Below are 22892 nucleotides of genomic sequence, written 5' to 3' on the forward strand. Positions count from 1 at the left end.
ATATTAATCTGCACCCTGGCTGTTCAAAAGACTCTTGTTAAGCCAATTTGAGCTGCTCTATTATTTGAGAAACGTCTCACTAAAATAGTCTCACTAAAAGTCTCACTAAAATAATAATAGTCTTAAGATTACGCATTATGCTGCACACTTGCATTAAACATTTTGACCTTTGCACTTAACGTTCAACATTGCTCATCTCTACATTGCACACTATTGTTCATTCTTAATCTCTGTACTGTGTACATTTAGTGTATATATTGTATATAATCTCATTCTTACATAGCTTTAGTTATATTCTTACCTCTATTACTATTATTATTATTATTATTATGTATATTGATTGGTTATTTATCTTCTTTGTTCTACCTTTATATTTTTATATATGTTTAATAATAATACCTTTGTATTATTCATGCTCTTATTAATCTTATAATAATAATAAAACATCTTTATTGTTTCTTGTGATCTAGCTGTTATTAAGGCATTTCACTGCTGTGCATGACTATGTTTGTGACAAATAAACTTGGATTTGATTTGAAAACGACCTTTCTGAGGAAGAAGCTAGAAGTCAGTAAAGAGCAGCAGCAGAACAGAGTTCATGAATAAAAGATGACTGTTTTTATCTAACAATCTGCAAACATCAACAGCACTTTGAGTTTATGTTGAATTTAAGATATTGATTAAATAATTGAGAAAAGCTTTCATAACGAGAATGTTTATAGCTGACCAGTCATTTTTTAAAAGCTCCAACAATGACTTTCAAAGTATAAACATATGCCTTCTATACATTCTACATATTTATAAACCATGTTTATAACATATTGAGCTGTGAGTGTCTTTGTACCTAAAGTACAAACCAAGGTATTACTGTCTACAGTCCATCTGTTCCTATGTACAGTATAGGGACTATAGAACCTGCACTGACCACGTACTATGTGGGTGGCGGATCATTCTCGGCACAGCAGTGAGATAATAGGTGTGTGTTATTAGATTATTGCAGACCACCGTTAAGAGCATAATAAAAAAACATTCAGGTCATTTCATGTGTCCTGAGTATCGGGATCATATCTGGACAAGGTCAAGCCACATAAAAATGCTGAAAGTGTGAACGCACCAAAGACCAGATCCTAATCCCATCACTCAAACCACTTCAGGAGGAGGTCGGAGACGCATTTGAGTCACATGATATAGCAGTGTAAACCCATCCGTCTCTACAATATCTATTCAACTACCACAACCCCTCCCAGTACGACTGAAACACCAGTAATAATTGCTGTAACAGGCAAATTAGCATATTCCATCTCACACAGCAATCAGATTTCAGTCTGACTAACCAGAGACGCATTTGATTGCCTAGTGTAAATGCATGTGGCTAAAATCTTACCAGGACACAATCCAGATACTAGTCACACAAGGTGACCAGATGTAAACAGGGTCTTCATGTGTAAGAAAGGTGGAACAACCAGGCTATGAACTACTGAACACAGAATGACTATACTGACATTAATTCACCACTGTTTGTCCTTTCTTGTTAAGTCAGATCTTACCTTGGTGTGGTAGTTGGAGAGCTCAGTTCCGGGTATTTACTCGTGCTGGTTCTCCGCACCCTTTGGATCTTCTCCACCATCTCTCCACAGCTCTCTCCCTGCCCCTCGTCCTTCAAAGAGCAGCTGATCTCCAGGTCTGCTTTGGCCTTGGCCCTCTCCTTCTCTTTCTCCCTGTCCGTTTGATTAACCGGCCCTGTGCTGCTGGGACGGCTGCCTGCCTTCAGGCTGCCTCCGTCCTTCCCTCTAGTGGGCATAGTAGTGGACAGAGCAGGCACGGGTTTAAGGGTGAGGAGGCTGGCGTCGATACTGCTGCTAACAGGGCGTGAAGCGGGTCGGCCGGTTAAGCTCATAGTGCTGGACTTGGCTGGGCGGGGGAGACTGCGGTACTGAATGCTACTGCGAGCGCTGGGTGCTAAGAAGCCGTTCTCACCGCTGCTGGCATCCAGGCTGTTCTTGCGGCTTCCGCTTCCAGGCACGAGCTTGGTAGGGATGCCCGATGATCTGGGAGTTTTGCCCACAGTGGCCGAGCCACTGGAGATGGTGGCGCCTCCTGCTGTCATAACAGTGGCCGTGCCGGTGGTTGGAGTTTTCTTGTAGCCAAAGCTACCGGCGCTGGGCTTGACCAGGCCTGAGGGAGGTTTGCGGTGCTCTACGCTGTCCCGGCCCGCATCGGAACGGGAACGCTGCAGACCGGACGTCTTCAGAGACAGCTTCTGCTTATCCATGGCCTTAGGGTCTGCTTTAGGTGCTGTGAAGAGAACAGCGGATCAGCAGATCAGCAACCTGAATTTAAGGGCCTACATATTTTATCATCTTACTAGTTTCTTCATTTTTTCATGTAATTTACATTTTAATATTTAAGTTGATCAAATGTTATTGCCAGGCCACCTAGTGGGCCAGCCTAGGAGGGGCGATTTTGCTTACTGACCAGCTGAGTGAGTAACTGAGGGCTACATTTTGCCGTAAAGCTTACAAGTATCTGTGCTCCTGATAGAGGATATAATCTCAGGTAAGCTGAGATTGCGTGTCCTTGCTACAATTTCATTGTAAAAGGAAGTGATGTAAAGACAATAGCATGTCAATAGCATGTCAACTCAACATCACTACCGCGGTCAATAGCAGTTAGCGCGGTGTTGGCACACTGGCCTCGCCCTGCTATTTTACCATGGCACTTTATTTGCTATTGCATCACTATTGCAGTATTGCACTATTACTATCCCAGCATTAGCATCTCTACTGTGCCGCTTTGCCAGCCTCACCCAGCATCGCTGGACAAGCCATATTCATGAAGCATGAAGTGATCTACATCTACGTGCTCTGAGGGCAAGGCTCGGGTCCTTCACCAGGCAGGGTCTCATGAAACGGTACATGAAACATAATAGAGGTCATTTTAAGCCACAGAACCTTTTCCACAATAAAGAGCAGATATTTTGGTCCCAAACTCCCCATTGTTTAAATGCCATAGACGATTCCATGCGGCCAAGGGTGGTCTGGCAAAACTAGGCTTGCATGATTTTTCTTTCTTAATTTTCTCATTTAATCCCTGTTTACTGGAAGTGCTCAGCAACATGAGGGTCATCCTCAATGTATTTCCGAGTGGAAATAAAGGTTGACTGATTGTGTCATGGTGAACATCACTAAATAAAAGTGATGAAAAACAGACTGCTCATGTATTTTGTATATATATCAGTTTTCACTACAGTTTATGTTGGGTTTCTCAGGGCTTTAGAGTGAAAAATATGAAACATCTGAAAAAATTATGTCCCATATTTGAGAACATTTTGTGGGCTATTTGGCGGATCTCATGATTTTTTTGGCACAATACAGTACCAGCAACAATTAGCGGACCAGCGGGTTAAATACCACATGCAATCATTAAAGACATTCATATTATTTCAATCAAAACATAATTCATAGCGCTGCTTGACATAATGTAAATCTGGCAGATGTTCTTTACACTGTGTCCAGATTTCATGAAAAATGGACCAATAGAAATGATCCAAAATGACTTGTTACAAAATATTTCTCCATTGACTTCCATTGAAAGGTCTGCAAAGTTGGTCATTTGGAGATAGAAGGTTTTTTTGTGAGACAGCAGCTTCAATTCTTTGCTCCATCATATTTTGATAGAGCAAATGGTTCAGGTCAATTGTGTTCCTGAACGGCTGATGTCCACCACAGTTTGGTCATTTCCATCATTTCCATACTTAGAAATACCTCTCAAACTTGGCAGTTAACGGCAAACGTCACTGAAGACGAGAAACGCTGAGAAACGAAGAGACGTAAAAAGGGGCTGAGAGAAGGAAGACCTGGCTCATCAACACAGTCATGAGAACATAAAACATCTCTAGCCAAAGTTACGACCCCCTGCGGGATGACTTAACCATCATCAGCATGCTGCACCTTAATCCGCCTACAGTCTATGTGGGAGTGCGACACGTGTGTTTATGGCTCAGACCTCAACCTTATGACGCCAACAGTCTTCGGTGCATGTGGTCATACTCAAATCACTCAAAAGCTGAGTTCATAAAGAGGCCTGGGGGCATGACATCACTCAAAATCATCCCTCAAAGCCTGGGAGAAAGGATCAAGACAGCTGATTAGATTCACTAGTTCACATCTGAATACTCCTAATGTGACTCACGGTATACAGAAGGAGAAAGCAAGTAAGCAAAGAGCCATCTGTATTTACTTAAGTTTGAGTGTGATCAGATCCCAGTTTCAACTGTCATGGAGTGACTTATAGGTGTTTGTGTCAAGGCAGGGAAGGAGGGCAACACATCAGCCAAACAACTCATACAAAAGCGCTGAACACAAGTACTCTAGAAACCACACATTGTGGCTGTTGTTTATCTCAGGCCTGAGAATGCGAGCGCTGATCCAAGAATACAAGAATATGAATGAGAGTGACTGAATCTAGATCAGTCCTGTTGAGAAAATCGGTTTGGTTGCTTGTAGCTGAGCTGAGGACAATTTATCCTTCATTAATGCCCATAAAATATAATCTGCTTATGGTTATGTTTGCCAACGAAACGCAGTCCTTTAATATTAAAGCAACACAATGTAGCATTTTTACTAGTGAGTCGAATCATCAGTTGGAAATTCGCACAGAGATCACATTTTAATGAAGAATTATAATGAATAGGAAACAAATATATGTTTACATTCTAGCAGGGCTGAATATCTGGAACGCCTGCTGAAATAAAATCTACATTTTACACATCTACAACTGCTGGACTTATAAACGATCTTGCTATCTCCTTTGAGAACTCACTGGTCACTCCTTCTACAGAAGCTGGAAGCCTTGGTGTAGTCATGGATGAACAGTTATCGTTCACAAGCCATCTTGCAAATGTAACTTGGTCATGCAGATTTCTCCTGTACAACATCCGGAGAATTCGACCCTTCCTCTCCAGAGAGGCCGTCCAGGTGCTCGTTCATTCTCTTGTCACTTCCAGACTTGACTTCTGCAACTCTCTTTTGGATGGTCTCCATTTACGCACCATCAGGCCCCTGCACCTTATCCAGAATGCAGCGGCACGGGTCGTCTTCAACATTTCTAAATTCAGCCATGTCTTTCCACTGCTGTGTTCACTCTTCACTGGCTTCCTGTAGCTGCTGCCCGCATCAGATTCAGAACCTTGATGCTGGCCTACAAAGCCCAGAAAGGACCAGCCAGCCCCTCTGTGCTTGATGGCAATGGTCAAAATGGTTCACTGTTGAGGCCAGCTGAAGCTGAGAAGCTGAGGTGGAGGGAAGGTACGTTAGGCTAGCAACAAAAATGTTTCCGAAAAGGTCTAGCGTAAATTAAACGTAAGCTCAGCACTTAGATAGATGGCCATTCTTCAGATAGATGGCCATTCTCCAGTTATCTGGGCACATTTAATGCAGGAAGAAACCTATGGATGGATAGTTGAATCTTCCTGTTGATCGACCCAGTCTGATTCGACTGTTAGGCGCAGGGAAAAGGAATCACTGTGATGCTCCAAGGGATAAAAAATGGAGTCTCCAACATTGGTACTGATGGAAAGTTTTGTATAAAGGCATTTAAAAGGTGTATGAACGAACCAGGCCTTAGCATGAGACCACTAGAGTTGGTCAGCCTGACCTAGGAGCAGGATAACAAGTAGTTTAAAATCTGGGCCTTGAAGGAGAGGCGAGTGAGTCACATGGGACATTTGCTGTGGGGTGAAGGAGAGGTGAGTGCTCGGCAAAGACATGATGAAAACATCTTGATGGGGGCGTGGTGATGTCTTGAGTATTGCGGATGTCAGCATATTTCTGGAAGAGCTGCTGACGAGGCAGATTTGGATGTGAGCGGAACTGGATGAGGAGTACGACACCAGGAGGTGCTTTTTGATTGGATACAAGCAGAACTGAATCAAACACATTGGACAACAAGAATATGTGATGGATTAGCCTTTGTTCAGAGGTCCAGATGAGGACTATATAAACTGCATGCAGTGTCAGACTTATTCGGACTGCCTTGGGGAACGCTGGCTGTCTCAGACTAATGCATTATGTATTAGTGCCTTAGTCTTTAAACCTTTTGAAAACTTTATGGATAAATAAAGTTTGTATTCTGCCTTTTATTGACTCGGGAGCTGGATTCTTTTATGCATCATTTCTTTAAGAGCTTATTAGCTGATTGGACAAAATAGAGACGAAAAAACACTGACATTACTCCGCTCAGTCCACAAGCTTCTTTCACTTTCAGTGCCAGTGCTGGACCTCTCAACCTATCTAGATATGCACGTGTAAAGCATGTCCTTCAGGGGAGGCGCAATTTACACTTCCCAACTATAGGGGGAGTCCATAAGTAAGAAATGCCCATTCCTACATAATGCTGCTTTCAAAGAGAAGTTCAATCAAGAGTGTTTGAGTAGGGCAACTACCGAACTTTTCCGAAGACCAACCCTCCAGGACTGGTGTCGTTTAGCCAGATATAGCCATTTTCGCCAAAGATCAAAATGTGCAATAGGTTCTGAAGCTTCTGAAAAGGGATGTTCACTGTGTAAGCACACCTTCTGGTTTAAATTCTTGTTTAAAGTTTGTTTAAGCGACTAAAGCAAATTCAGCCTCTCATGAGATTCATATGCGAGAGGAAAGCAAGAAGCAATGCTTCTTTTGTTGGTGGAGTCTGTTGGTCTGTTGCCTTAATATGAGCCAAACGGCTTGTGAACAAATGTCGGCTCACACATGAGCACCCTTTCATTACTTCTCATTTGATCATCCAAATAAACACGACTGCCTTCGTTTCATCCATTTCGAACCAGAGCTGAGGCAGATTTTTAAAAACCCACAGTTATAGGAGTTACATGCATTTGTCAGAAATGCAGTCATCTCCTAATGACTGTACCTTGTAGCTCCTCGAAGGTAAAATGGATGTTATGAGGTGCTAATCGCCCCATTATCCCCTGGTTGACGTCAGCCCTGTTATTAATTTGTTAACAGACCTGCTTTCAGAAGTACATTAAGAGGTCACTGCATGTGGCTTAAACATAGTAAAATCATTATTGATGATGAATAAATAACAAAAGTACACACAAGCTGTCGTTTGTTGGGAGTTATGTTCAGTGAAAATTGGAAAATTGAAAAATTGGTGGGCATCACACTGCAAGAGAAGGGAGGCATTATGATGAGCCTCATTGGTGAATTATCTGAAGGGCCTTGCTCAAAGGCCCAACAGTGGCAGCCTGCCGAGCCCGGGTACTGAACCCACAACACTGTCATCAACAGCCCGAAACTCTTACCACTGGGCCACCGCTGCCCACCATATTCTAACCAATCACTGCATTGAAAATTCTACACAAAGACTAAAGATACCAGCCGATACCAGCTGATACCATAAAGTACAGATAAACTGCTTAAATGAAGTCTCTCTAAGTCCTTGCATGACTTTATGATCAAGATTGTGGACTACGTCAATACTGCCTCAGCCAAGGCGTGAGTGTACAATGTGTGGAACATGTATTTTGCCATTGGAATGGAATTGCCTAGACGTGAATCAAGCAACTGACATAAGACCTTTTAAAGCATTAATCCATGAGCGAAGGCAGGGAACACGACAAGGCAGGGTGGAATTAAGAGTCTTCTCTCCTTTTACTCCCGGTAAGCAAGCTCTGGCACCAGCTCAATGCGATATCTCTGTGATATCTGCTGAAGTGACATTCTCCCTCTGAGTTCAACAACATCACATCTGGTCTTCATTTCTGAGGGGTTATGGATGACAGCGGTGGCTAGCAAAAGCAAGCTAACAAATATGTTCCTCCTTTGACTGACCCCAGATCACTTCCAGCTCATAATGCCAAGCCATTTACACGTAATCCTTTCGAGTGGGTCTGCGGGTTTGGAGAACTGAATTGGCTTTGTGTTTTGGACAAGAGCGGAGAATCATGGAGATTCAGCGAGGCAAAGGCAGATAAGTGGCTTGTTGTTTTTGAGTCTGCATGCTAGGTGCTGTCTGCTATCAACAGCAGATCATGCAGCAGAAGTCATCTCTCTCTACCACCATGACCTTCATTGGAGCCTGAGGTAAGGGCTTTTTGATGTTGACAAGGAATGCAGTTGCATCTTTAAGTGTGTGTGTGTGTGTGTGTGTGTGTGTGTGTGTGTGAGAGAGAGAGAAAGAGCGAGAGATAACATTTACTAGCTTAACAGTGTGTTTACATGTTCAGTGTCATCATATTTCCTGGGTTAAAACCTGGAAGGGTATTTCAATGGTATTTCAACAATGGGGAGTTTGGGATCTATTATTTTTTACACACCATTCGATGTGACCCCGCCTGGTAAAGGACTCAAGCCTTGCCCTCAGAGACTTAAGATGTACACCACATATGTACTAGAGTTTAAAAAAAGTACTGGACGTAGCACCATTATTCCAGAGAGCTGAAGACTGGGGGGCTTTATACCCCTCTAACCCATGCCAGGCACAGCGCCTTAGAGTCCTATAGTATTTAAAGTATTTCATTACATGTTCAGAATATTTATTTTGATCAAAATTTATTTTGTATTTGATCTAAACATAATTATAATTATTCATTTTTTTTCTCACCTGCCACTTTTAGCACACTCTGCGACGTGTGTGTGATGGGAGAGGTGACACCAATTGGAGGATTTCGTCCTTTTTTGTAGCTGCCCGGCTGTCCGAGACTTTGCGGCTTCTTCAGCTCTCCTTTCACGGCCTTCTCTGGTGCAGCGCCCTCGGTCAGCCTGCTCTTTCGGTACTTGCTGGAGGACTCCGTCTTCAGGCTGCCCGTTTCATAGGCCCCACTGTCAGCCTTCCGCAAGGCCTTGCTGTCCTCGCTGTACCAGGCGAACCCGCTCTCCACCAAGGAGCGCTTCTCTGCATCCGTACGCAGCTGAGAAAAACAAAAAAACAAAAAGACAAGCACACACACACACACATGAATTTTTCGCAATCTGTGTGTAATAGCATACAGCATAACTTTTGGGCAGCATGAAATAAGTCAGCTTGTAAATCTCACTGACGGTATTTTTAAACGTGCTCTTTTTCTCCCCGTCTGAAAACGTCCAACAAGCAAAGCATACCAAAACACACCCCACCCCACAAATACATGCTGCATATTTCGCCTGAATGTTATATATGTGTCTGTCTGTTATCTTGCACAGCAGTTCCAAATCAGTCACAGTTATCGACGGCCTGATCTGAGCGTCTACGAGGCCGAAGAAAAACACGACAGCGAGAGATTGATTTCGGTCTTAAGGAAGCATAACACTAGGTGTGCTCCAAAGAAAACGGAACCCTCTCCTAGGACTCCATCTCAACGCTTGCGCTCTTTGTTTGCGACATCAAAGCCGAGACGGGCTCTGAATTTAGGTCTCCGCTCATGTTTTGTCGCATTCCTACAGAACACAGCAGATATGAGCCCAAACATTTCTCTTACCACAAAACTCGTGATAGTAAATCACTCAGGGTCCAAAGTAAACCACCAATAATAGCGAAGAAGATGCCACAGGATCTATCTCATGATTTAAGAGTAGTTTATTGTTTGGCCATGTGCTATTTGCGGCAGGGCACTGACGAAATATGGCAAGATATTAGCTTTGCATAAACCATGAGCTTAGTTTTTGTGTGCTGCAGTGGAAAAACTCGACCATGCAAGGGAAAGTGTCATTTGAATGAGGCGAGTATTCATACATAACTATAGTACATGTCCAGGCTGTAATGGAAAAAAGGCTTGTATCTCCAAAACAGCAGTTTTAAAGGTAGAGCGAAAAATCTGCTTAACTTTTAATGGAAGTCAATGGAAAAAGACTTCATTCAGAGTCATTTTGGAGCATTTTTATTAGTGCATTTATCATGAAATTGGCAAAAATTAAAAATATGGTTTTGCGTGACAGCAACGACATGCACTATGAAATGCAATAGCTAGGCAATGTGTTGCAAATGCCAGATGTTGGCTATCGTAGGCACTCTATGGAATATCTCGCAAGAGCCTAGCAATTGAGATGATCCCGAACAAAAATAAACCCCCATTTTCTCTTTGAGGCTCTAAATTACTTGTGATTACCATTTGTTGAACTTCCAGTAAGGCCTGATTTGAGGGGTTGGGCAATGTAGACAAATACAATATAGCCGAACAGCCCATGGGCTAATGAATGTCAACAGCAATGCCAAGAACTGGCATCCTCTCTTCGAAATTGCTACAAAAGCGCAGATGGCACTTTCAACACCACCACCACCACACATCCCCAAGTTCTCATATCTAAAGTATGATATAATAAAGCTGCGCTGCCATAGCAACCCAGCAAGCTTATTAACACGGCTTTATTTCTCCCAACTCCCGCTGAGCCTGAACTGCCACGCTTGTGACTTAATTACAAGTATCTCGAAGCAAAGATTGCAGCAAGAGCTGCTTAGTTCAGGTCTAGATCTCAGGCGAACAAAGGAAGTATGGAATATCGCTTCAGCTGCTCCTAATTCCGATGCAGGAAACTGAAGCCAGGGCGCTCATATGGTTCCGACTTCCTTATCTGACCTGGAGTTTGACGGATGAGCTATATCCGAGTCACGCTTTAACTGGTGTTGCGTGATTTTTCGCTGTTATTTTTGGGCTCTTTTGGGAAGGTATGTCCCGAGATGACTTTGTATTTTTGACTAAATTAGACACGCTCTCTGGGAGAGGGACTGAGTCACAAACAGAGACACACAGACACACACAAACACACAGGACAGATCCAGGTCGAGGATACACACCTTAACACACACAAACTGACCTACAAGGGACACTTACTGGTGCATTGCATCAGAGCTGTACAATGGGAACAGGCACGGATGCTTGGTTCAATGCACAGGCGTCGAATTTACATTTTTCCACCCCTTAGAATGAGGGAAAACCTCACATTCCAAAATCCCAGTCTTTTGGTACCAAATTGAAAATCTTCACATGACTAAGCATAAAACTAGTAAGCCGTAACTGTAATCCTGTTCTACGGAATAACAGAGACATAAGCAAGGCATTTATTTTGGTGTGTGGTCCAGGTCTCCACCCATAAACACATACTGTAGATTCCTTAGAAATCAAGCAACACCTCACCCACTGCGTTTGCACTAGTTACACTTCACTCAGGGCGTTCTGCGTTTTTGGTAAATTACTGAATTATTGGCATAGCTAATCATCACAGTCTTGTCATTACTGGAAAAGGAAACACCCTCCAGTGTTGCCCCAACATGTAAATGTATGTCAGTAATAGACAGGTTCACTACTGATTATTGTGCACTGGATCTGGAATATCAAATTAAATCAAATCAAATCAAATGTATTTGTACAGTGCTTTTTACAATCGTTGTTGTCACAAAGCAGCTTTACACAATCAGTAATTATTAAAAAAAAACAAGAAATCAACAATATAAAAAGAAATGAAAACCTAAGACCCCCAGTGAGCAGCCAACAGCAACAGTGGCAAGGAAAAACTCCTTCAGAGCTGGAGAAAGAAACCTTGGGAGGAACCAAGACTCACATGGGGGACCCGACCCATCCTCCTCTGATCAGAATTAATAAAAAATTCCTTCCTTATCCCCTTTAATCCCTATGAGAATGATTCAGTTGATAATCCTAAAGCAAAACTATTGTATAGCCGTTTAGCTTTTTTCAGATTTTGCGGAATCCCACAAGGTTCTAGTTTAGGGCCTATGAAACTGATGCTAGTTATGACAGTAATGGTGTCTGGGCTTATATACAGAGTTTAAAAGGGTTTAAGGGGTTAATCTCTTACCAACACAAGACCAAGCCTTTAAAGCCTGAGGTTTTTCTTGCCATGTGACCGTACCGTTAAGCTGAACCAAAGAGAGTATAAAATGATCACGGCAACAACCAAGGTGACAGATCAGTTGAGTTCCGAGAGCTAGTACTTTAATTCTGCTTTGCCCTGTGTGCTGCTCCAAAAGCATCTCCAAAGCATTATTATACTGAGTTATGGACATCCAAGTGCTCATAAAAGCTAATGTCCTAAATGACTTAGTGATACTCTCTCTCTCACTGTTCACGGCCGCTTCCAAATATTTACAGGAAATATCCTTTCCTGTTTGCCTGACTCTGCCTTATCTATAGCCCCTGGCCTCACCAAATATTGACAGAGCAGAAGTAGCATCTGTATCCACCTGGATACTAGATCAGACACACATCACATAAGGCAGATAGGAAAGGAAGTCTTGTTCAGTTATTGGGATGCAGCCTCATTTCCTTTGTCCAGCAGAAAAATAGACTACTGAATAGGACAAAGAGCCTTTTGCACTTATAGACGTCGGGTCCATTTTTCAGGCTGAAACAGCACAGTGAAACTCCAAAATAAATATCTGAACGCTGTGTCTGGTGTGCATACTTCTGCTGCAAAAGCATGTCTGAGTATTTCACATATTTGTGCTGTTTATTCGGGCAGCATTTGTGGTTAATGCTGAGCTTACGGAGCTTGTTAAATGAATTGCATCAGGTGTGCTAGATAAGAAAAAAAAAGGCAGATAAATGTGTTAGACTGCAAAGTACCTTGAGGAAGATTTAGCAGACTTTGGGAGTGGTGGTGCACTGTTCTACTGTGCAGCAGCTCCTACACTAATATGACCTTCAAGGTCAAGGAAGAGTCATCAACTCACCACAAGATTCAGCATCACAAGTCTCCAAAGGAACATGTAAACAAGTCAAGTCACTTAGTTAAACAGGAACTGAGCAAAGGTATGTTCAGGGAAAAAGGGTGCAGGCTTTCATGAAAAGAACACCTTCCCAACTGTTAATCAATCATGCTTTGCAGCCAGTGACATGGGGAGCATTTCACTGGTAGAGGGAAGAAAGGGTTGAATAAATGCCAGCTAATTCTGGACGTAAACATCACACCATCCGTACAAAGCTGAAGATGATGAAAAGAGGTTGGTTTCTACAGCAGGAACATGGCCTTAAACACATTGAGCCGTTTGGACTCAGAAAGTCGGGTCTTACCATGACAGAAGAGTTGCGTCTGGAGCCGACGGGCGTGGTGGGGAGAGAGTTGAGTGAGGAGCTGGCGTTCAGCTCCTCTAAGCTTATGTTATCTGACCCGTCACTCAAACCACTGCTGATGGAGCTGCTCTCATCCCACCTGTGAAGAGAGAGAGAGAGAGAGCGAGAGAGAGAGAGAGAGAGAGAGATTAGCAAACATTCATTAAAGTTTGAATTAGCACCTAATAGTCATAAGCTCCTGTCCTGCTGAGAATCTACCACTTTACTTATTTTAGAAACAAGCAGTGGGGCAGCACTAGTCTGGGAAACCTCCATGGTGTGAAGATCTTGAAGAGTCAGGTGACTTCACCATATGACCAGAGTGAGAGACAGAGCCCGTCTGCTGTCGAGGCTCTTTGAGCCATGCTGAGAACCAAGCTGCTCGTGAAGCTTTGTGCTCAGCAGCCTGGACGACGTTACAGAGAGCACCTTCCAAAGCACAACGGCAAAACATGAATGACCACTCGGTAAGTGACACTGCTGACTTTTAGAGGTCTAGGAGACATCATTGGCTGCGCAAAGCTCGGCTACTTCACTATTCTGGCTCGGCCCACCAGCCTGTGGGTCGCCCATCTGTTTTAAAAGAGGACAGCCTGGCTCTTGCTAATCAGACTGGCAGGATTCACCTACTGCCCGCTTGACTGCAACATGATTCACACCATGCTACGCTGGGTCACACGCAGGCCACAGACTCAAACCTTCACAGAAGCACTAGGGCTGTTTGATAGATCACTTATTAGTCGTTATCACAATACTGGCTCTTGTAGTAGGTAAATAAGCCACGGATACTGCTGAAGTCTGCAGCAAGTAAATGAGCTGGCCTAGCCAGATGCAGAGGTTCCCATCTGTCCAATCTGGGTTCAGATGGGGTTTTTAGATGAAGAGAGGCAGTAAACAATAATTTGGCTCACATTAATGCAGGCCAGTCTCTAACAATTATTAATAATGTATTTGTAATAAATAGTTAAATATTAACCCTGTATGCCTAAGTGACTTTTTACACCCTAAGGATTGCTAATCAGTGACTATATGCAAATAATGCAAACTGGTTGAGTTGGTTCTGTGTCCTCACCACAAAATCCAGCATCAAATGTTTCCAAAGGAGCATTTACATTTACAATTATGGCATTAAGCAGACGCTCTTATTCAGAGTGACTTACAAAAAGGCTTCACTGTTTACTCAAGAATAACTTCGGCTAGTTTGAATAGACTAGAATTCAAAGATCCTCTAAGTCTAGATACTACTAAACACAAGTCAATATGGAGACCATAATACTCTACTCTTCACCCAAGTACTCTCAGAAAAGGAGGGTCTTCAGTCTGGGTTTGAAGACAGCGAGCGTTGGACTCTGCCGTTCGGACACCCAGGGAGGTTCGTTCCACCACTTCGGTGCAGGACAGAAAAAAGGAATAAGCCTGACGCTTTTTGGAAACCAGTGCTGTGAACTGATGCAGTTCAAATTAAGGATGCACCGATTTGGACTTGTTTTTTGGATCTGTTCCGATACCAAAAACAACAGCAGCTCCTCCCTTCTCGGTTCTCCTCACATGGGAGACCCACTCTAGCAGTGACATCACTACCCCCTCGCCTTCGCTTTTGGCTGTCCTTCATTACAGGTGCAGGTCTCCAACCGAACATTTCAGCTCTGGTTTCTCTCCCTCGCTGAAAAATAGCAGAAACAGGAAGGCTGTGGCTTTTAAAAACACAGGATCCAGAATTTATTGATATTTTGTGAGAAAAAAAAAAGTCAGCTGATGATTTTGGACACGTTTGGGTTTAAAACAGTGTTTTGTATGTGTGCATGTGTGTGTGTGTGTGTGTGTGTGTGTGTGTGTGAGTGTGAGAGAGAGAGAGAGAGAGAGAGAGAGAATCCACAGTCCACCCCCCCACCCCCATTCGTCCCTCCTCTTGAGTAAACAGTGCAGGGTGCTGAAGGCTGATAGGCTTGATGGCAGGCTGAAGTCAGATAGGGTTAGATAGGGCAAATCATGTCTGTAGGTTACTCTGATCCCGAGTTAGAACACCAGAGGTATAGAAATCGGGTTCAGTGAATGGATCGGTTCTGTGGATCGACCCAAACATCCCATACCCAATCCAGCTAATTCTGTTGCTGATATTTGTTTCTAGTATCGAATCAGTGCATCCCTAGTTAAAACGGAGCTTTTCGGAGAAAAAAGGGTAAAAACCTGAAATATAAAACCAGACCTACATTTTCCTACAAAAGAACGTCTGAATAAACTTGATGCCTTTTGGCACGTTTAAAAAACTTAATGAAAAAAAAAAAAGATTTAATTATAACATAATAACATAATAAACGATTATATGCCACTACACAACAGAACATGAACACACACACACACACACACACACACACACACAACAACTACAATAAAAATAATCAACATGTGCATGATTAAGTGATTAGGGGTTCTGAAGGTCAGTTTCGCTTCATTTTTGATGAATTGCCCAGCTCTGCCCCTCATCATCAAAAACATCAGCAAGACGGCCCAAGAATCTGAGAACCTTTTTGTGCAACATAGAACGGATAAAAATCCACCAAACAGGAGCTGAAAAATCTTTGCTGGTTGTAAAAGAAGTGTTTACAAGCTGTGCTACTCTCCAAAGTGAGTGTTACTGAGTACTGACCAGGCAGGGTACCCACATTTGCTTTAGGCCCTTTTCCTTTTGTGGTATTTTTGAAGCTACTTAAGATGAAAATGAAAGTAAATGTGCCTAAACAACGCTGCATACAGCCACTGTATAACAGCAATACAACACTGGATCATATTGCGCAACCCCAATCCGCCCACGCGGCAATGCACGCATAGGCCAACCAGGTTTTTGGGTGACTGAAGATGACTGAGCGCCTGGCAATGACAGCAGTTTGATAACTGAGGAATTGGAGCAGATGCAAAGTGACAGCTGCTGCCAGCTCAGGCCAGTACGCTCGCTACCACACTGACACGCTCACACACTAACATACCTGGTTCAGGCCGGGCCAGGCCACTCTCTCCCCTCCCCTGTCTGTCTGTCTGTCTGTCTGTTGCACTCACATACATGTACACACACAGCACTGTCTCAGCACAGAGTGAGGGTGCTTCCAGATGAATGAACACCATCTCAATAAAGTGATGAGGGCTATAATTAGGATAATAGATACAGCTCAAGCAAAATTAGGTCAAGCCACTTTAACACGTTCTCTCATTTTTCCATCGTTTTGTGAGAGACTCGTTTCACGGCTTCTCCGTTCTCCGACGCTGCTTAGTTAGCGGTTCACGGAAGGACAGCGAAGTTCCTCAGCACAACTTTCCCAGAACCTCTTCATCTTCGTCTTCGTCTCACGTGGCTGCTACGTCCATCATGTGGTCTACATGACTGCACCGTGAACTAGCTCAGATATTCAGAGCGTGTTCAGTCCTTTTCCACGACACGTCTCATTTTCCATAATCAGTCATTAAACGATCTCCCATGCTCGGGAAGTCAAAACAAATGAACTTCAATGAAATCAAATTAGATCAAACATTTTTACAGATGTTTGATCCGCTGCTCACGATCACGCTAAATGCTTCTAAATAATGGAGCTCAACTCAATAAGGAACTCAATGTGTAACTGCTTCATAGGTCGAGATAAAGATGCTGAGCTAAAAGCGGGACATTAAAATTTGACCCATTCGTGGTGGTAAACACACACACACACACACTAGTGAACTAGGGCAGTGAGCACACACACACAGAGCGGTGGGCAGCCAACTCCAGCGCCCGGGAAGCAGAGAGGGTGAAGGGCCTTGCTCAAGGGCCCCAACAGTGGCAGCTTGCCGAGCCTGGGTATTGAACCCACAACCCTGTCATCATTAGCCTGGAGCTCGAACTGCTAAGCTTCCCACCACTTCCCCAAGGAACTGAGAAAAACACAGCATCTTGAGATCTAGGGATGTCCCGATCAGATACAGTGACTCGGAATCGAGGGCCAATCGGGCATCGGCCTTTAAGGTTCCGATCCACTTCCGATCTTTAGGTTTGCTGTAGAAGAGTGCCATTAATAGACATGGCAAAACAAAAAAAGAGGTGTGGCTGGCTGTACACGTGTCGGAGGAAGTGTGTGTTGGTCTCGCCCTCACTAATGTCGGGGGTGTTGCATGTGATTGGGGGGGGGGGGGGTACGTATGGGTTGGGTAATTGGCGATCTATTGGGGAGAAATCTGAAATAAATAAATAAATAAAACCTTGCTGATTCACGGAATGAGGTCAATACGGTTATGCCAGCAAGGTAAAAGCACTTAGCTGCAGGTACTGCATGCTCTGCATCCTCATAAAGCCATTAACAGGGTTCTGCATTTGAGCGCACTCGAGCTTTTTTCACTGCTTCTTTAAATGCCTCTCATTTGTACTTGGCATTTGTAGGCAACAATCAGCATTGCAGGGATACATCCCCACCCCCCCCTTCCTCTCTTTCTCTCCTGCAGAGCCTCAATTACTCAGCGGTTACAGACTAAGCGGAGTCTTCACCATGGAAAAGGGGAATTATACATGCCAAAGTGTCAGGGGAGGACAAAAACAGCCTGGTGAATCTTGGAAGGCCAAGGCAGTTTGCGCTAATCACAGGTTGCGATGGCCGGGGAGAGAATGGATAATGCCTACAGGGTTCTGCAGCTGCACAGCTTCCTGAACGCTGCAGCATGAGAACAAACATCATCTCTTGCCTCTCTTTCCACAGAGGTTTCCATTTACACTCGTTCGAAACGCAAGGGTGGCACTCCGGAGCCGGCCAGGCTGTAAAACAATGCGTCAGCAAGTTTCTGGGCTGCGGAGTGGAGACGGTATCATCACAGCAAGATGTTACACACTGTGAGGGCAGGTCATATCAAAGACAAACAGGGCAGCTAGATTGTTTAGCTAAGGCAGACAAAATCTGCCTAATTAATTCATTTATTTATTAATAAATCAAACATTTGTATCATTTATCTAGTTCACTGTCTGGACAAAAATATTGGGACACCTGCTCATTCACTTGTTTCTTCAAAATCAAGGGCATTTAAAAGGGTTTATCCTGCTTTTGTTGGAGTAACTGTCTCTACTGTACAGGGAAGAAGGCTTTCTACTTGATTTCTGGAACAATGCTGAGAGCATCAGTGAGCTCAGGATACTGGATGATCACCACTTCACCTCATCCCCAACTTCTCAACTCCTCCCAAAAGTATTGGATGAAACATCACCATCATTCCAGAGAACACAGTTCTTCCACTGCTCCACAGCTCAATGCTGGGGGGCTTTATACCCTCTAGTCCACGACTGGCATTAGGCAGCATGGTGCCTATAGGTTCATGTTTTTCTGCTCAAGAAATTCCTATTCTATTGGTAGTGCTTTTCTACAGGGACTAGTAAAGCTCTGTGTGTGCATTTGCACATCTGTGTCAACAATAGGTGTGACTTTAAATAGCGGAATGTATTTGTTAGAAGGAGTGTCCACAAACATTTGGACATATAGTGTAAGTGTCAACTAGGCATACTATAATGGATCGGGTATCGGCTACTTTTAATCCCAATCCGGTTCCAATTCTTTCTTTTTTTAACAAAGCCCCTTCTAATGTCCTCAAGGCTCCATTAAGAACACTATCCCCAGCCGGCTGCAGCAGTGGTGCGGACGTTCTCAGAAGGTAAATAAAGGAGTTGAGGTTCTGCAGTGTGGAGCTATTTTACAGTGGAACCTAAAAACAGACCATAATATCTGACCCTTGATGGTATAAAACCATCACTGAAACCAGCGGGAGAACCGGAGAACCGCTCACTTGCCTTCCTCTGTTTTTAAACCAGCACTGAAGAACCCATTCAGAACCGAGTGGAGGCCAACGCTAATGCTAACACACACACGCTATAGAAACCCCAATCACACACAGCACATTCACCCACTATAACCAGTTATTACACACCATTAGACCAACAACCACAGATATGCGTGTACCACTACACACACACACACACACACACACACACAGGAAGTGATTAGACTGCAGTGTGGTCAAGAGGAGGAGAGTCAGACTGGATTATAAGATATTAAACACTATAAAACAGTGATTTTAAGAAATGTCTCGACTAAAATAAATCAGTCAGTCCAGAATGTCTGATTATAGAAACTGATACTGAAAATAAAGAGATTTTACTGAACCCATTAATCAGCAGCTCGTCTGATCTAAACTGTGGGCCTGGATTATAAATACAAACTCAGAGATCAGATCAGATCAGTATCGGCTGATACTCAGCACTAAGATACTCGGATCGGATTGGGGTGCAAAATATCTGGATCTGGACATCTCTATGGAGAACATTTTGACATTTCTTCTCTATTTTCTTTAACTTGAACACGTTTCTTCAAGACCTTTCCAATCTTTTAACAGGTTGGAACCAAATCCAGACCAAATACAGGCCTGATCATAGGCCTAGATGCTTAAAACATAAAATACACACAATATGCATGGCTGAGGAAAAACCTCAAAGCTGTTCATAGACACAGAACTCAAAGTTCAATCCAACATGTTTTTAAGCATATTGCCACTATAATAGACTGGATAAACCAGAGGACTGAATAAAGCAGAGCTCAGAAGCTCCAGCAGAGCCTGTGGCTGACTGGGACAGTGGTTTGCTCCCTGTTGGGTTCGGTATCCTCCGGAGGCTCAGTCTCCTTCTGGGCTGAAAGACGACGTGGTAGACCACTGCCTTCTCCACACTCAGTGACAACCCATAAATCTCACTTAGTCATTTTACAGCTGCGAAAGACAGCGCAACGTATTTCAGTGTCTGCCAGGAGGTCACCCGGCCACCACATGCTGGTTTGGAAGAAAACACGCACAGAGACACAGAAGGACAAAGAGAGGGGCGGTTCCTTACGGTTGTCTCTGAGAGGGTACAATTTATGTGTTTTCATGTATTTCAGACCAGTAGTCTGGTGCAGGCCCTGTCAAGAGTTATCACATACATAAACACCTGATTGCAATTATTTGAACTGAGCGCAATTATTTTCCACAGTGGTTGGCTTTCACAATCACAGGTTTACATCATAATCAACAGTACATGAATTGAGGCAAACAGATGTATGTTGAAAAAAAGCAGCAAACGTGGGTCTGAAGAACAACCAAAAAGGGCTAAATTCTGAGTATTGAGGGCACTTGGAAGCAAGATAGCTAATCAACCAAGTGCCTGTTTGCTTGGGACGTCCCTTCAATTGTTACTGTGGTGAGAACTGCACATGTCAGAGGTCAGGGGGTGACTGTCTACATTGGACACACTAGCACACAAGCTTGAAAAATGCCAATGGTTTGCATCGTTTATGGTTTCTCTAACTGATGTAACCATAAAAGCACCCTATGGAGTAACAAAAGTTGTTGTTCAAAAGAGTGAAAATGCAGGAAATTGTCCAAAAACACCAACAAAAAGCACCAGAACCTTGGTCTGCAGTTATCAGGAGCCAAGTCGTTTAGTTGTGATACATTTCAAATTTCATGATGAATGGACCAATTAGAAATGCTCCATAGTCATTTTGAGACATTGAATACAATATATAGAATGTTTTACATTGACTTCCATTGAAAATTTAGGCTAGAGTGGTTTCTGGCCTGTCTCCATTCTGATTTCAGAATCTTTCAGAACTTATTTGCCCACTTTAGGCTTGCAGACTACTTTACAAGTTGCTTCCAGTGAACAAAAAGACAATTAAATGGCTAATCCCAATGATTTATATGGCAATTAATTGTCAGCTAAAATTTCATGACTCTGACAGACCTTGTCTGTCACAAGAATAAGTGGAGAACTCAGCTGAAAATATGATTATGTCCAAGGAAAAAACGCTGTGTCGCTGTTTTAATAATGCAATAAACCCAGAGTTCAGGGTCAGAGTGAACAATTGGAAGGAAAAAAAAAATCCAGAACGTTTTTAAAAACCACTAACAAGAATCCCATTTCTCTACAAATAAGGGTCTCCTGAATATTAGGCTGTTGAACCCTGACACTCAATTCAAGGACTAATGAAATGAAGAACCCAACGTGGTCTATGATGTTTATAGAAAGTCCAACTCCCACTGAAAAACTCCAAGTGTGGACAACTGTGGAGGCTGTGTGTTGATGCATTGAGGCTATTTCTTTTAACAACCCCTTAGGGTGTGTGAGGCACTGATTCGGAGTGTCTGCTTTCAGTGTCTAGAGAGGTTTGGGAGTGAGAGAGAGAGAGAGAGAGAGAGAGAGAGAGAGAGAGAGAAGAGGGCAGGAGAGACTAACAGACAGAGTGAGAAAAGGAAAGAGAGAGAGAGAGAGAGAGCTGGTCAGCAGTAAATGACCCCAGACTTGAAAAGGGGGTGAAAATTAAGCCAATGTTTTTGCTGGACTGGGTCCAAGCAGGCTGGTTGATTTATGCTCTCGTTCTATGATTTAAAAAATGAGAAACGACTCCAGGCTCAAGAGAGGGAAGGCTGTTTGGGTTTGAAATATCGGTCATGGGAGGGGAGTTATTATTACGTGCGCTGTACTCCTCCCCATTTCTGCTCCTATTGCCAAAAGCATCAGGGGCTTTTTGTGACGACTCCCACTTTTCATTCCCCAGGCAGACTGCGACCGAGTTTACACCCTCTTCCGTCAAGCTCGCAGCTTTTTGGTATGTTTTCACCCACGATCAGAAGAGAAGCAACTTTTAGGTCAAAGTTTTGGGTATCCAAACATCGGTCTGCAGGTTTAGCGGGGTGATAAAGTCAGACGAGAACCAGGCCTGGCTGTTCATCCCATAAAACATGAGGCCTCCTCCTTAAAAAAAAAAGAGGAAGGAACGCCTTACTGGAGGTACTTCAGAACTAGCCAATTAGCGGCGCATGTTCAACTTCAACCTCCCCGTGACCTTGAACGTGGACTTTTCTAGCTGTTGTATTCCCATCTCTGGTTACTTCAAGCTAATTGAGACACTCATGCTGTCCTTTGAAGTGAGCTGAAGGCCAAGCTGTAAAACGCCCAACCCTATGAAACAAGTAGCGATGTTGTTTTAAACAAGTAACCCAACATCAATGATTAGCGGAGTGTACAATTTTACAAGCTCTCCACAAGACAAGCCAGAGGTTAACACCCGGATCAAAAGGAGTCCGGGCTGCAGGGGGGGTGGGGGGGGGCACGAAATGATGAAAAAGGAGCTGATATTTGGAAGCGACCAAATCTCTATTATAATGCAATATACACAATGCGGTTCTACTTGCTTTAATAGCACCAGTATGCTTCTGGAATAAACACCATTACCATTGGAGTCAGTGCAGCAATAGGAGGTAAGCTGAACAGAATAACTACAAGCACAAACTGTTACAGCTGCAGTCAGAGCCAAAAAAAAAAAAAAAGGAAGAAAAGAAAAGAAACGTGCCCGGAGACACAGAACCAAAGTTCTGACAGGATATTTCATACAGGCACAGGCTGCCCCAGGGAGGAGGAGTGGTTGTAAGCTGAAACTCACTGTCAGACACTAACTCTACTGCAATGAACTGCATGAAAATGAACACTGGTCCAAGTTCAAACCTATACGTCCCACTGCCATGAGTTTCATCATGCTGTTAAAACTAAATCTTGACCATTTCTAACCTAAGCTTACTCCGGTGAGTCAGTGACTCGACTGTAATGGCCACTAAATGCAGAGCTTTACCCAAAAAAAGTAATTCAGGAAGATTTAGCCGAGTCTGGAGTGGTGGGGCTACAGTGTTCTTCATGCCATGCACTAATTTAACCTTCATGGAAGAGCCATTCAGCAATTCAGCAGACTCTGACCTGGTCCATACTGGTCCATGTTCAAACCTACTCGTCCCACAGCCATTAGTTTTATCATGCTGTTAAAGAGAA

At 43.4% G+C, this 22892-nt stretch overlaps 1 protein-coding gene across 5 annotated transcripts in view; it reads right to left on the minus strand.

Annotated features, from left to right (window-relative positions):
- The window catches only part of nav1b (neuron navigator 1b), a 147658-nt gene that overhangs the window by 28900 nt on the left and 95866 nt on the right, over positions 1–22892 (minus strand). For all 5 annotated transcript variants that reach the window (XM_072684831.1, XM_072684829.1, XM_072684830.1 and 2 more), the window contains 3 exons: positions 13001–13139; positions 8602–8908; positions 1548–2295 (listed from right to left, as the gene is read on the minus strand). In XM_072684831.1, coding sequence (XP_072540932.1) covers positions 1548–2295; positions 8602–8908; positions 13001–13139 — 1194 coding nt within the window. The remainder of the gene's footprint in view (positions 1–1547; positions 2296–8601; positions 8909–13000; positions 13140–22892) is intronic.

The sequence above is a fragment of the Salminus brasiliensis genome, chromosome 7 (assembly GCF_030463535.1).
Source record: "Salminus brasiliensis chromosome 7, fSalBra1.hap2, whole genome shotgun sequence".
Lineage (NCBI taxonomy): Eukaryota > Metazoa > Chordata > Actinopteri > Characiformes > Bryconidae > Salminus > Salminus brasiliensis.